We start from the raw sequence: 16667 nt of genomic DNA on the forward strand, positions 1-16667 counted from the left end.
GTAACCTATTCGGTACTCTGAAAAAGTGCACACTGAAAAAAAACTGTTCAATTCTTTTGTATGAACTAGGAAACTAACCTAAAAATGGAGCTAAAAAACATTGCGCCTTTGATTTATTTGCATAACTGTTTCTTTAGTCCTTTACTAAAATCAACATTTGAAGTTGATTAGTGCCTTATTGAACATAAATAACTTCAAGTTCCTAGATGAAAAATAATTATTAAAAGACCGCACACAAAAAGAATTGAATTTTACATTTTTTTAAATATTGGAGTAGCATGAATTTTCCAGGTCTACTAAAATTCGCATTCGCTAGCAAATGCGACTGTATGAATTTATACGCAACCTTTACCAGACAAGCAGATGTTTACTTCTGTGGTTCAGTCAATTAACGGTCGTACTTTGTAATCCAATGATTCTCGGTTCAAGTCGCAGCGGACGCAATCAATTTTTTTTTTGTTTTAATGAATTTCATGTCATGGAGTGTTCCAATAACACAATATTACATGTTCCTGCACATAAATGGGTATTATAATTATCATTTTTTCTTTTTATACTATGTTTCTTTTATTTCTAATGAGGACAGAATTATGTTCTGACTTGTTAGTCAAACCTTAAACTTTTTGTTATTTACTTGTTACGAGTTTATGGTCAAGAAAACACCTAAAATTTTCAATTAGGCAACATTTAAATAATGCGTCATCACACGTTTGTAGATAATAAGGCGGAACAAACCAGAACAATACTCAGAGTTGCAAATTAGAGAAAAGTTGGAAATAGAAATTCATTGGAAGAAAATTTGAATTAAATAAACAATTACATTTTTCTCTTTTTGATACTTTGTTTATTTAATTACTAATGAGAAAAGAATTATGTTCGGACTTGTTAAGAAAACCTTAGGCTTTTTGTTGGAAACTTGTTACGGTTTTATGATCATGAATTTCTGCTGATTTCTGGCAAACACAAGGCAATAACATTTGAATAATGCGACACTGCATGTTTGCAGACAAAAAGGCGGAACAATTCAGATCAAACAAATCCTCGGAGTGGCACACGGTGTGAACTACAGGAAAGTTGGGAATAGAATTTCATTGAATAAAAATTTGTATAGAATAGTTTAATCATTTACTGGTACTCAAAAGAACCGATTGTTTAATATTGAATGCATTCTTCCTCATTGCCTCTTTCAATGAAAGAAAAATTCGTAGTTAGTTTTTATGTATTAGATGGTTTTTTTCTCGTATGCGTATTTTGGAGCATGATTCTGATCTGAACCTGGATTCTGAAACCGAATTTTTAACCTTGATTCTGGAACTTAACCCTTGACCTGAAAGGACCGAAATGAGGTATTTAAGGAAAAAAATAATTTAGAGTTTCAACAAAAACTGCTAATCTTATTTTCAACAGACAACTCTCTCAAAGGGCGTCTCATAATAAAGTGAAACGTGTTCACTTAAAAACCTTTTGAATGTCAATTTTTATAGCACTAATCAAATTATCGTCAAATGCTAGTTTCAATAACAAGCTTGAAATGAGAATAGACGGTTTTCTTCATTTTTTTCAGTTGTTTATTTTAGCTCTTGGAAAAACATTCAACTTCTTTTCCAGTGAGTTTTTTTTATATATTTTTTTTTCATATAAAATTTTGCGATTTGCAACGATTTGAAATTTTTTGGAAATCAGTCTAGAATCGAATTTGTTGCATCATCCATGCAAAACCAATGGTTTTCCATACTGAAGAGAAGCTCAAAACTTCATTCAATTTAGAGTAAGTCAATTCTGATTCCACCACATTTTCTACTGTTTATTTCTGAACTTGCTCAAATTTTGGACCGGCAAATTTTTCTACTTGAAACGACGAGCACAGTATTTCCCAAATCTGCCTACTGCGATGCGACACCTGTCAAACCGAGAATGCATTGGTTGTTCCCACGCTTGAACTGTCTGCTAACGGAAAATGACAAATCAAAAATCGAACACACAAACAAAGGCTACTGCCATCGCGCTGGGAACGCCTCGGGTGCATAAAGTGACCTGCGGTTATAAATTTCTTCATCCTTGAATTGTTTACTAACAATAGGGAAGGAGTGCACTGGCTGCTCGGCCATCCATGGAAGTTGACCATCAATGTTAACTTCCCTCTCTGAGCAGCCTAGATAGCCGTGTAGTGTCGGTAGCGGTTTCCCAACTGCTAAGAATAACGCTACGGTCCACCTGTACCGGTGGTATAAGTCCACCAAACAGGTAAGCCGTGTGGCATCCGGCGGAATTATTTTTTACCAAGAATTGATCCACTGGTTTCCTATTCCATGTCGTAAAAGGCCACAAAAATAGGAACTCCTAAGTCAAGGTGTATTTCCGTGCCGATGGCTGAATGGCTGCAGGAGGTTAAACATTGCAGTCGTGAACGGAATATCTTGGGTTTTTCCCTTACTGGATACACGCAATGCTTAGCAATCAACTTCTTTGATCATCGCTTCGGCAGGCCAGAGATTAGAAAGCTGAGTGTCTGTGGGTGTCCTCAAGGTGGTGTACTATCCCCACTTTTATGGAACCTAGTCGCTGATAGTTTGTTAAGGAAACTTAATAACCTTGGATTTCCGACTTATGGTTTTGCCGACGATTATCATATATTGATGACCGGTATAAGCATTAACACTCTCTTTGATTTAATGCAGCAAGCCCTGCGATCTGTTGAACAATGGTGTTGTCAGGTTTGGATTATCTGTAAATCCGGGCAAAACATCAATGGTGCTTTTCACTCATCGTAGTATAATTACAGGAGCTCGTCCGTTGCAGCTCTTTGGTTCAGGGGTCACTGTGGTCGATCAAGTTAAATACGTCGGGGTTATTCTTGACTCAAAACTGAATTGGTCTGCTCACATTGATTTCTGGATTAAAAGAGCTTGCATGGCTTTCGGCCAATGCAGACGAGCTTTTGGAAAATCATGGGGACTCAAACCCAGATATATTCATTGGATCTACACAACTATCGTTAGACCAATTTTAGCATATGGATGTCTTGTATGGTGGCAGAAAGGAGAAGTCGCGACAGTTCAGTCAAAGCTAAATCATCTCCAAAGGATGGTCCTAATGGCGATGACAGGAGCATTCACGACAACTCCTACTGCTGCTCTAGAGGCGCTACTGTGCATTAAACCACTACATGTGTTCCTAAAACAAGAAGCATTATCTTGTGCATACCGTCTTAGGGTTACAGGGCTTTGGAACAGTAACCCATTAGAATATGCTACCAGTCACACTCGCTTGTGGTCTCAAATGGTTCCGTGGGATGAGTATTTACTCGCTCCTAGTGACCTAACTCTCACATGCAGTTTTCCTTTTAAAACATTCAATGTGAGCTATCCTCTTCGTTAGGAATGATTGTCTGGTTGTCTGGAACGACAACTTGATGAACACATAGTTTGTTTTACGGACGGTTCTCTGTTGAATGGTCGTGCTGGTGCTGGTATCTACTGTCGTGAAATAGGCTGGAGCAGTCTCATTCACTTGGTAGATACTGTACTGTGTTCCAAGCAGAAATCTACGCAATTCTGTGTGGAGTACAATCGGCACTTCAGCAGAGGATCTGTGGTAAACGTATTTATTTTTGTTCCGACAGTCAGGCAGCCTTAAAAGCACTCAGTTCGAATGACTCACGGTCGAATCTAGTGATCGCATGTCGAACTCAAATTGAAGACCTCAGCATTTCAAATGCTGTTTACTTCATATGGGTACCCGGCCATTCTGGTATTACTGGAAATGAATGGGCTGATGAGTTGGCTAGAGCTGGTGCAACGAATGATTTCGTTGGTCCTGAACCAGCTTTACCACTTTCAACTAGTTGGATAAAGCACAAGATTCGTTCTTGGGCTGCATCCAAACATGCCAGCTACTGGCGCAGCTTGCAAACTTGCGCTCAGACAAAAGCATTTCTACCAGATTTAAATCTGAAAATGTCAAAGTGTCTACTGCATTTCTCCAAGCAACATTGCAGTATTCTGGTCAGAGCTCTGACTGGACATTGCAAACTCAATTATCACATGGCTACTATTCAACGTGCTGAGTATTATTCGTGTGATTTGTGTGAATGCGATTATGGTACTTCATATCATCTGATATGTAACTGTCCCGCATTGACGCAGCTACGTATCCGGGTTTTTGGTTCTCCATACATGGTTGAGTCTGTGTATGCGGAGCTAAAATTGAAGGATATTCTCTCGTTTCTCACCCAATGTGGTAAGGAGCTATAGTCAGAAGGGTTCATCGTTCTTCCTGGAGTGAATGAATCCCTTCTGTATTCACCTTAAATAGGGGTTGGCAGATTGTTTGGCATCCTCTGGGGGGTACCGCATTTACTTCTGCTCGTACATACTGCGAGTCGTTCTGCATTCTTCCGGGAGTGCAGAATGGTGTCGCTTTTGTAAGATCTCTAAATCCTCTCGGGGGTTGGAGGTTTTATTAACAGCAGACTGTTCGGGACCTCGTAGAGGTTCAGAATTTCCTTCTGCTTCCACTAAATGTGATCCTCAGCAGATTGTTTAGCATCCCTTAGGGGTGCAGAATTTACTTCTGCTTTTATGTGTTTTTGTGTCGTCAATTTTTCCCATCCTCCTAGTCCAACCCTTACCATTTCCTTTCAATCCTTCCCTCTTATATATCGGGAAAATGATGCTAAAAACAAATTGATGACAAGGCACAAATCTCCAAATATCAAGGGGAACGTGCCATTTGAGCCAATTTGTTCTGATTCCTGATTCCTGAAGTCAATTCTGATTCCACCACATTTTCTACTGTTTATTTCTGAACTTGCTCAAACTTTGGACCGGCAAATTTTTCTACTTGAAACGACGAGCACAGTATTTCCCAAATCTGCCTACTGCGATGCGACACCTGTCAAACCGAGAATGCATTGGTTGTTCCCACGCTTGAACTGTCTGCTAACGGAAAATGACAAATCAAAAATCGAACACACAAACAAAGGCTACTGCCATCGCGCTGGGAACGCCTCGGGTGCATAAAGTGACCTGCGGTTATAAATTTCTTCATCCTTGAATTGTTTACTAACAATAGGGAAGGAGTGCACAGAACGAACACGACGAAGAACCATCCGATGGCTATTATGATTATCCTTTCCCTTCGCACGGCGTTACCAGCAGGAAAGGATGGACAAAAAGGATCATCAGATTGTTATCAGTTTTATTTTTTTCGATTGGTCCTTTTTTCGTTTGATTTATCGATCGATCGAAAAACGGGTCCTGCTGGGAGCATCGCGATCAGAATTTCTCTAAATTATTATTTTATATAATCATCCTTCTGGTGAAATATAGTCAACTGAAGGTTGCCGGAGCTGTTCCATCGTAATCGAAAGTTAACAGAAAAAAAACTCGTTTGGCCGTTAAATGATGCTGGTCCAATGGTGCCGCGTGCCCAACACGATCCAGAAACACTTTCCATTGGAAGCTTGATTTACATAAAGGTAACCCTTAATATTCAAGTAGCACATGCCACCGGGATCATCGCAGAAGGGTAAACAAATGCAGGACGTGTAGCACATGCTCATCCCTTGGTAGCGTAACCTTTTTACTGCGAGTTTTTTTGCTGTTGTTGTTACCTTTACCTACCGGCTAGGACCTTATCTTTTTTATTGATCTGATCAGCGTAAAAAATGTCGAGGTCATAACTGTTGAACTCATGCGCCCAGACTCGGCGGGGTGACATTTTTTCATATATCACTGGCGAGATCTTTTTTTTTTTGCATTATCTTAGCTCGCCTGGGTGAACAATATATAAGAAATTAAAATGCAGTTTTGATGAATGACTGCGCACGATCTTGGCCAGGGCGCGTGGGCGCAGGCAGAATTCACTTGCATAATAACAATATTGCTGGGTTCTCATTAATCTCCTCCACGGGCCACGTTCCAGACTGCGATAGAGGGTCTTACCACTACCTTTTTCGTATTTTTTATTTTATTATTTCGCCTGCCGATGCCAAGATTCCATTCGATCTCCATCCGAGTAATCTTTGCAATCGAAAGGCTGGCCACTCCTTGCAGCGCGGGAGAAGGGCGAAAGATCACGTCGATATTGAAACATCATCGTACCGTCATCTCTGGGATGGGATGGTCCACTCCCGGCCCTGTTGACAGCCAGCTAACCTTTCTCTAACCGCTCTTCCTCGTTATTCCCTGTTTCGAGCCGGCGAGGGGGCGAAAACAATGCCCACGGAAAATTACTGATCTGTTCTGAACTGTCACCCAGCCAGCTCTTCGAGGGGTCTGTCGTGGCTGTCGGTTGGCTATGAGTCACGGTGCACCGGTTGAACTATAAATACACCCCCTGAGCCGGACAAACCAGCGGCATCGGTCTGTATTCAATGAGCCACGTAGATACCTCCGTAATTAGAGGTTAGGAGACTATGTTTATGTCTTACTCTTTGGACTTCAAAACACGCAACCGACAGCATTTGGACATACGTGAGCACACGCGCACGGAGGAGACACTGTTACAACTCGAATTCACCGAATGCGGGTGTGAACCCGACGATCAACTTCGCATCTTAGTTGGCGGAATGTTGCGAAGAGTGCCATGATTAATTGTCACATATTTCATACGTTCGCACGTTTGCAATACCTGGCTGGCGAAAATCAACGCAGCGCGACACCAACGCATTGCTCCTTTAGGCAGCACTCACTGAAGGGCAATTTGCCCTTTCGATATCTTCGCCGTCTAGTCAGTCGTTTTGTATGTAATTAAATTATGACATCCGAAAAGGAACAAAAAAAAAAAGAAAACCGATTTGAGGTGTGTCCACATTATCGTCACATGGGTCATTATCGCATCAGCGTGGAGAATGAAGTGAAAATTTTCAATTTTTCACCGCCAAATTAAAACCAACAGTGAAAGCCACTGTCCCTTTTTGCCCGGCCGTCGATATATTCTGCCTTTTCCCCGCCTTTTCGAAAGCATAATCTATTCACCACATGTTTCAATCCTGCGTGAAACGTGCTCGGAATGAAATTTATCCGTACTCAATTCTAAACTTTTTCTCCATCCTTGTGCATCCATCCTCGCGCCAGCTTTTATTGGTCTTGTCAGAACAGTAAAATAAATGTTTCTTTTTTTTTCGTTGGCTGCTACTTGCTCTCCCTATCGATAAATAGCCTGCTGGCTTTAAAAAAAAAACACGACAACCTACCCCATATATCAACACATCGAAAGTGATTACATCCATTGATCATCTTTAACCCCTCGACCGTCGGAAGCTCCGGGCTGGACGCTCTTGTTCTGTCACTCTCGACGACGACGACCACGACGAAAATTGACACCTAGCCGTAACATCCGGACGATTGGTTATGCCGCAGCCGCCATAAAATTTTCCACACTCGAAAAAAGTGCAACCTAGTTTTTAATAAAACAACACCACTCTCCCCGTCGAAACGGTCCGAGAATGGTTTTTCGAGTACAGTATAACCTAACACTGTTCTTTTATTTCGATCCCCGAGAAAGTCACGGGAAGTCAGAAAATCTTAAATAGACAACCGAGACAACACTCGTTTGCCATTGTGGGTCCCAATCGGACGGCGGCACCATCTGCTTTGGCTACTGCCACCGACGAACTCCGGTCGTATCATATATAAATATGCGGACATTTATATTCCACATTTTCCCCTCGACCGGAAGCTCCCAGCAAATGGTAACGTTCGTCGATAGCCCAAAACCCAGCATCGGAAGGATGGACTTTCCGTCGTCCCGTAGGCAAATGGAAAAGCTGTTGCTACTCTGTTTCTGCTGCTGCTGGCATCGCTATTAGTGGCGAGCGGCCACACTCTCCAATCAGGGGGACGAAACGAACTACCACCACCGGAAAGATGTCCTCATTTGTATTCAAATACGTATATCACTATTTCTTCCAGGGTCGTTTACTGCGGGCTGTTTTTCTTGAATGTTGTTGCCCGGTCGGCAAAGTGTCGGGAGAGGTAATATGATTTCTTCTCTTTCCCCATCTCCCAAGAAAGGACCACGTGTGGATTATGAGCCCATCTAATGGGTTTCGTTTTGGCTCTTGTGTTGTGTCGGCCGCTTCGGTTCCGGTCCAGGTTGTGTCCTTTTGTTACCAGAATGTAGAGAAAATGAAACACATTCTAGGCGTTGTCCGCTCGTTGACTTCTGATTATGTTGAAATTACAATTTTTAAACGCAATCTGTATTCTTTTAAAATTAAATGTTATTATTCTTGATCATCGATTAAGCGAAAAAATAGCGCGGAAATATTTCCTCCTTCAAAAAAAAAACTTAATTAAATTACTTCAAAGCGAATTAAAATACTGCATCCAAACAACGCATTCAAAAGCGGGCAGAAATGTTTCCCTTTCCTGCCCGAGCTCACTCGTCAATAATAAACAGGACATTGCAAATTTCTATGCAAACAGTTCGGCTACGGGTTTCCGTTTTTCGCGTACCGATCGCCGCCGTTATTGTGACCAAAGGGGAGAAATTAGCGGAATGCACCAATTCATGTACACAAACACACACACACACAGCAGCTGCACTTTCCGCGAATCTCGCCTCAAGCTGGGCAAAATCGATGAATGTCCCTCCGGTATAAATATTTATCTCCTATTCGAATTCCCGTGCACTGTCTCTTTTTGATGTACCGTTTCTGTTTTTAGATGTAATTTTTGAAATATTTTTCCCTTTTTCTCCATTTCTTTTGCAGAACCTAGCAACTATGTCTGCAGTACATGCAAAACCAAATACCATTCCGCGTGGCGGTTGGTGCAGCATGTCCAACATGCCCATCGAGTGAAGATCTACGAGGTCTCGCTGATTGACGACGAGAAGGAGAAGGAAAAGGATGAGGAGGTGGACGACGAAGAGGATAATAACAACAAGCGGGACAGAACGGGGAACGAGCGTTCCGATACTAGCGAAAACAACCAGGCGGAAGCCGATAATGACGATACTTCTCCGGTAGCCATCGAACCGGAATCGTTAGTTCAAAGCGGGAAGTCTAGCTCCATGAACAATCTTAGTGGTAGCTCCAATTGTTCAAGCAATAACACGAGCAGCAGTTCCCGGGGAAGTGGAATCAATTTGCTACAGAATCAGTTGCAACTTCAGCAGCACCAACAGCAGCAGCAACAACAACAACAGCAGCAGCCGCCTCGCGACTCTCAAAGTCTTCCACCGCCCGGTTTGAGACATCATCCACTGCTTCCTCCTCCCGAAATGCACCCGAACCCGTTCGGTCTATTGCGAATGCCGATGAATCATCACCCGCACAGTCCGCTATTTGGCCGCGGTCACCATGACTTTCGCATGGAACACCTCATGTCCGAGCAATTTCGCAACCATGGTCTCAATCTGGCAGCAGCTGCAGTCGCTGCGGCGAACCAACTGAAAACCCACAACCAACAATTCAACGCCGGAAATCCGGTAGTGGAGCGACCACCCTCATCCGGTAGCATATCCCTGCCCGGCACCACACCCGGCGGTCTCGTTTTGGAACCACACATGGATTTTTACTCACAGCGCTTGCGGCAACTCGCGGGTACCACCAGTCCCGGGACTAATCCCAACACCTCCAATTCTCCCAGTCCCCGCAAGCAACACTCCCCATCCTTCGCCAGTCCCTCCCCATCGCAATTGCCACCGACTCCGCTGACGAACAATTCCCGACCTCAGAGCCTCACCCCACCAGAGAAACACACTGAGCTGGGATTGGATTCCGGTACGATTACCAACACCCCTCGGTCAGCGTCAACACCACCGAATAAGCAGAGTCAAAGTAACGATGCTTTCCATTCGTGTGAGTTTTGCGGTAAAAAGTTTCGATTCCACAGCAACTTGCTTGTGCACCGCCGAACACACACCGAAGAGCTTCCGTTCAAGTGCACCAGCTGTGATTTTTCCTGCATGGATGAACTGAAATTGCAACAGCACATGAAAAAGCATGGCAACCCGAATGAGGATGCCGCCAGTGGACCAGAGTCCATGGATTCGGATATGGAGGACTCAGATAACGAGCTTATGGATGCGGAAGACGACCTCGACGGAGAGGATAATGAGGACGATCAGGATGAGATGCTGGGTGAGGAGGCAGAAGACTTAAGCATGAGTAGCACCCAGAGTCATGCCAAGAAAGACGGACAGATGCACATGTCCTCGTCACTGGTCGGTGAACTGATGGACAAGTTTGGACTGTCCAATATTGCCCAGTATTCTGAGGCCTACAAACAAGCTCTACAGGAGTCGGGAAACGCATTGAAGCTGCAGCTGACAAGTAAAGATCGAGATAACAACAATAGCGCCATGGCCATCCCCGGATTGGCGGAGAAGTTGAATGGACTTCCGGCCGCGCTAAGGATCAAAGAGGAACTAGCGAAGAACATGCTGCAGCACCACAATCCCCAACTTCCACAAGTTCCTCTGTTCAACCCGTTCGAAAACCCTTTCGAGGCTTCCAAACGCATGAAGCTGGAAAGTGGTGAAAGCTGGTGGAACATCCCCGGTCTGCACCGAAATGATTCGCTATTCGAAAATCTGAAATCCGGTCGCGACCGTAGCCACGGTGGTCTCCTTCAGCCTATGATGAAGAAGGAAAATAAACTTCGCAACGACACGTGCGAGTACTGCGGTAAGGTGTTCAAAAACTGTTCCAACCTGACCGTTCACCGGCGAAGCCACACCGGTGAGAAGCCTTACAAATGCGAACTATGTTCCTATGCGTGCGCACAAAGCTCGAAACTGACACGGCACATGAAAACCCACGGGCGGCTTGGAAAAGATGTGTATCGATGTCGGTTCTGTGAAATGCCATTCAGTGTTCCATCGACGTTGGAGAAGCATATGCGAAAGTGTGTTGTGAATCAGGGCAAACTTCAGCAACAGCACGCTCAACAACAGCAGCAACGTGAACTGCAGCATCTGCAGCATCAACAGCAACTTCATCATCAGCAACAAATCGCCGCCCAACAGCAACTGGCTGCCCAACAGATGGCAGCAGCCGCAGCAGCACAGCAGGCCGCTGCCGCCCAGCAACACCAACACCGAGAACACTTGCAGCAGCAACTGCAGCAATCAACACCACAGCCTCCGCGAGATATATCCATGATTCCGGTGTCCCCACCTATACCACCGCAACTGTCGGCTGGCCTCATCCTGCCTCCACTGCCCGTTCCACCGATCGTTTCCTTAACGGAGCACCAGGAACGCACCACTACCCCCTCGAACAACAGTAATCATGCCACCCCCATGGTCAAGGAGGAAGCGGCAACGGCATGACTTTACCCTCCGTGGAGTGGTTATGAACTGCCCCCGAATCGAATGATGTCCAGAATCTACTAGGAAAACCGGACGGAAGGTACGAGATCTTTCACTCGCAGTGCGCAGTAGCGATCTTCTAAATTCGGTTCAGCTTTCCGAACGGGGACATCAACACCAGAAATTATCCTTGTTCGTTTATGGGCTTCCAGTTCGACAGCATAAACAAAGAAGGATAATTGGTGAAAAAACAAACACGCATATACAGAAGTAGAACGTTTTACGAAGGAATCAGAGGCATTAATACCAAAGTTTAAAAGCAAGAAAACACAATTATTAGATAAAGATTTTTTATTTCTCGATTTTGTAAATATTATAACCTAAGACAAGAAAGGCATTTAATTTAGTTAAAGAAAATGATAAATTATTCCCCCTGAGAGTACGATTCACGACGGTAGAGACTTGTGCATTTTTTTCTGAATTGATTTAAGAGAAAAATAAAAACCTACGAAAAAAGATAAAAAATTTTAAAAGAATTTTTGAAAATGTAAACAGAAAAAAAAACACTGAACAAAAATGTCACATTCAATCAATACGTGAAAATTGAAAGTGCAACCGATCAGTCGTCGGTTGTTCGTCGATGTTGTTGGCGACTATGAGCAGTCTAGTTTTTGTTGTAACTTTTGGGAAGCTCATATTGTTTGCTCCCCCGTACCATTCGGTCCCTCCTTCCTGTAAAAAAAATAACTGTTTAGACTAATTAAAAAAGGCGACAGAACTATTTCTATATACGTTTTCATTTGTTCGGTTTTTACCTCTTATTAGCAGTTTTTTTTCTGTTGGTTAGCGTCTTTTGACAGTTTTTCGATTCTTTGAGGTTATGTTTCCCCTGTTTGTATTTGTAAATAATCGTGACACCCGAAGGTCATCTGTAATATACAATAAAATTCCAACCGCAGGCAAAATATTTTTTTATCTGCTAGATTGTACGTTAAGACTGATCTATTTTCTCTACGTTTTCTAGTGTAATCTTAATTAGATTATTTTTATTGGATCTCCTATTGGTTATTGATTGGTTGCATTCTATAGACACTCCCCCTAGACCAGCTCTGAAAAAGGAGGAATGCCTATAAAATCTTGAAACTGCGCCGGAAAACACCAAATTGTTTATCTATTTTTAACTAATGCGAAGTAATTTTTATTTACCCAAACTAAAATCAGTTCACTTTTCGGTTCCCATAGTTCGACATTCCCAAAACAAAACAAAAAACTTTCCTGAATTTTTAATGGAGAAAGACAGATAAAGGCATTTTTGATTCCACATCATCAGTGCTGGAAAAGATATAGTCAGTTGATTTTAACTTTTAAGACAAACAAGATAAAAATAATAAAAAACAGAAAAAATCACACGAAGATTCCTATTAAACATTATGAATTTATGTAAATGTACAAATTGAACCTAAGTATAAAACCGGCGGGAAAAAAATCAAGTAATAAAATTTAATGAAAAAGTAGTAATTTATTTAGAAAGGGGAAAAACTCGGCAACAATAAACAACAACAAAATTCACAAGTTTAAGAATAGATTATTGCAGAATATTGAATGAAACGAAATCATGAAAACGGAAACCGTGCACATACAGGCATTATACAATTCTCACATAGACAAACACTGAAACGCATACTTATTACACACACACAAACTAAAAACAAATACAATATTTAATCGAAATGAAAAAAAAATCCCATTATTGTATTTAATGCAAGAATAGTGAAATAACGGAAAGAAGATCAGAAAAAATACAAGAAAACCTATATTGTATAACGATAATAAAAACGTACTTAAAGAAATAAATAAAATATAAATGTTTACAAAAAAAACTGTTTTGTTGACTTTTAGATGATGACAATTAGTAGTACTCGGCGGTAACAGAATCCAGGACTCTTTACTTCTTAAAATATGGGAGCTCTTTTTTCTCTTCTCTCTCTCTCTCTCTCTCTCTTCACTTTCTCTTCCAATAAATTTTTCTTCCGAATAAAAAGTCTAGAACTGTTCTCCTCTGTTACCAATCAACAGGTAGCCTTCCGCCTAAAGGTATGCTAATCAGACACACTCAAACTTACATGCGCATATACAGCCGAATTCAAGTGCGCAACGAGTTCGACACAGGTAAGAAAGCTAACTTGGTCCCACACAGGTAAGTGAGGTAAGCACATTACACACCTGGGTGCAGCGTTTGCTGCATACCTACCAGGGGTTTTTACTCACCTGGGAGTAATTAAAGCTTTTGAAAGCTAGATGAAAATAAATGAAATGAATTCATATGATTCCAATTGGACAACTAAATGAAGTGTGATCCAATAGGACGAATATGAGTAACTAGTTAATTGGCATTTGCTGGTATCTACGCATATACAATAAAATCGCTGTTTATTGTTGTTGTTTTACTCATTTTAATAGAAATGATTTGAATTACACATTTTATCAACAAATTTTCATTTAGCTCAGATGCTAGTGTCAATCACCCAGATAATAGAGAAATATTTAGTCTATTAGTTTGAAACTAATTAAGGGGGTGGTGGGCTAAGGGGTAAATAGTTTCGGAAAATCGTTTTTTACATTTTCGTGTAGTTTAACATTTCAAAACTATTGTGTTAAAATTTAATTTTTTTGATCACTTTTTGAGAACGTTTTTCTGAAAATCAATAATGCTAATGCTTCAGATAGAATTGGAACAAAGACATTTGCCAGTATTTCAGTTATTTATTATTGAATTCAAGATATTTTTTATACAGATGTAGCGTTTTCTTCATACTTTTAAGAAAAAATACGGACTTTGCTGTAATGACAGCTTACCAAATCTGGCCAAAACATTACGGGATGGTCGTGGGATCGAATGAACGGCAAAATTCGTTTTTGGAGACACTCTTTTTGGTATAGTTCCGATGTCATTGTCTTATTTGTAAGGAAAACTTTCGTTTTTTTTTGCCACAGTTGCAAATGCCCTGCCAAATCACAAATTTTCTTGCAAATTTGTCGGCAAAAACAAATTCAAATCCGGCTGGAACATCCCCCCGAGTCGTTGCCAAGTAAAATGTTTGACCTGGGATTTGCCCGAAGTCAGCCTTGACATAGGTTTCATTGTCCATCAGAAGACACCCGTCGAACTTGACCAGCACCTGGTCATATGGTCAGATTTGGCTGTTTGCTAGCTTGATACGACTTGATTCCTTTCCGGAGTCGAGTTCTCCTCACGGTACTATGGGCAGCACCGAATTTTCTGGCCAAACCACGGTCCGACAGATTAGGATTCATCTTAATCGTCTTCAAAATCGTAGCACGCAGTTTCCGGTCGACAGTTCCACTCCGACGATTGGCTTGAGGCTTCCGAATCGTCGTCAATGTTTCCTTATACCGTTGGATAACGCGCCATACGGTATTTCTGGACAATTTCAGCTGTTTAGCTAGCCTAGATGCAGACCACAGTGGATTTTCCAAATAACTGTGCACAATTTTTTCCCTTCTTTCGGCTTCCATGTTGATTGTTTACAAAGTACACTCGATTTGCGGAATGTCGAAAATCATACGTGAAGCTGGTAAAATTCCCGATACGTGGGCGTCAATAACTTCCAAATCCGTCCACCAGGAGCGCGTTTGTTCCAATTCTAAATAAAGCAAGCTTTATTTGAGGGGCTCAACGCCTGAGTAAAAGTAAAAGGTACTATGGAATTTTTTTGTTCCGATTATAGAGGTTTTAACCTTAAGGTCATTTGTCTCTTCGGGCTAGAAAAATTTTCTGACCCTATGTGCGGGGTTGGGAATCGAACCCAGATGGGTTTCGTGAAGGGCATCGACTTACCCATCTCGCTATACCCGCCCCATCAAATGTTCCATTTGATGAAGCGTTTCATTCGATATTATCGTGAGATGTGAAGCGCTACGTTATGTTGAAGAAGCTAGAAAGCGTTGCATACGATAATTTTCTTAAAATCTGGGTTACAAATCATATGAGTTATTTTGTGGAAATTATGATTGTTAAAAACCGTTATAAGAGTTGGATTCATGCGGTAAACGAGTAACGACGCGTTACTTTCACGCCAGCTATAGGTTTTACGTCGTTCTTTTGTAAGTTATGGGTGTTACAAAGCGTTACATGCGTTACTTTTTTGTGAGTAATAGGCGTTACATGCGTTACTTTTTTGAAAGTTATAGGAATTACGAAGCGCTACATGCGATACTTCTAAGTAAATTACAAGCGTTACGAAGCGTTCCTAACGTTACTGCTTCGTAAGTTATAGGCGTTACTTTTTAGTAAATTATAGGGATTACGAAGCGTTAAATGTGTTACTTTTTTACATTACGAAGTGTTACTTTCGTTACTTTTTTTAAGTTATAGGTGTTACAAAGCGTTACATGCGTTACTTTTCTAGTTAGCTATTGGAGTTACGGAGTGTTACTTTTTTGTACGTTGTAGGTGTTACGAAGCGTTACATGCGTTACTTTTTTTTTAAGTTATGTTGTTACGAAGCGTTACAAGCGTTACTTGTTTGTAAGTTACTAGCGTCACATGCGTTTTTTGTGAGCTATGGGCGTGAGCTATCACTTGATTTGGCACCCTCGTATTATCTTTCGCCTCGTTAATTTATCTCTGAGAAATGAGAGTTTCGTTTCGAAATTTCAGACCACTACTTCCGGAATCGAAATCCGGAACCAGTATAGCCAAAGTAAATGTTTATGACCATCTACTAATATGACCTATAAATTTAGAACATGTTTTCCGTTCTCCACAAATCGGCTGTGCTATTTTATGTAGTGAATTCTGTATAAAATGTTTCAAACGACTTATGTAACAATGAGAGATTCTCTTTGTTTACTTTCTCTTTTGATTATTACGGCACTCTTAGCAATCCTTCTCTCCAATCATTTACCGATAATAATAACTAAAGCTATCATCTTTTAATCTGCTCTGGAGAAATTGCTGAAAAAAGCAGGAATATTTCGCAATAATCGAAAGAGGAAGTAAACAAAGAGAATCTCTCATTTTTACATAAGTCGTTTTGAACATTTTATACAGAATTGTCGTCTTAGACGTGTGTTACAGAAATAACATGACAGTTGGAAAAGTTTAAGAGTCTCTAAAAAACGCCAGTAAAAGGTACACCGAGAATTAGGTACATAAGAAATCTTCAGTAACATTTTTTTTAATCTGAGGGCCCCTCCCGAAACTAAATCCTGGGTACGGGCTTGCCAACGAGTCATATAGTTTCAAAGCGAAACGCTTAACTATCAATTAATAGGGTAACAGAGGTATTTTGGCCCACTTCAGGATTGATTTTATTTTGGCCCACTTTGTAAAAATATCCACCAAATGTTGTAACCCCTTCCGCAATAGGTAATTTAAT

General features: G+C 41.3%; 1 protein-coding gene across 1 annotated transcript in view; it reads left to right on the forward strand.

Annotated features, from left to right (window-relative positions):
* The window catches only part of LOC131432909 (B-cell lymphoma/leukemia 11A), a 42791-nt gene extending 30959 nt beyond the window's left edge, over positions 1-11832 (forward strand). The window contains exon 5 of the mRNA XM_058599487.1: positions 8720-11832. Coding sequence (XP_058455470.1) covers positions 8720-11286 — 2567 coding nt within the window. The 3' untranslated portion in view covers positions 11287-11832. The remainder of the gene's footprint in view (positions 1-8719) is intronic.
* The last annotated feature ends 4835 nt before the right edge of the window (positions 11833-16667 follow it).

The sequence above is a fragment of the Malaya genurostris genome, chromosome 2 (genome assembly GCF_030247185.1).
Source record: "Malaya genurostris strain Urasoe2022 chromosome 2, Malgen_1.1, whole genome shotgun sequence".
Classification (NCBI taxonomy): Eukaryota; Metazoa; Arthropoda; class Insecta; order Diptera; family Culicidae; genus Malaya; species Malaya genurostris.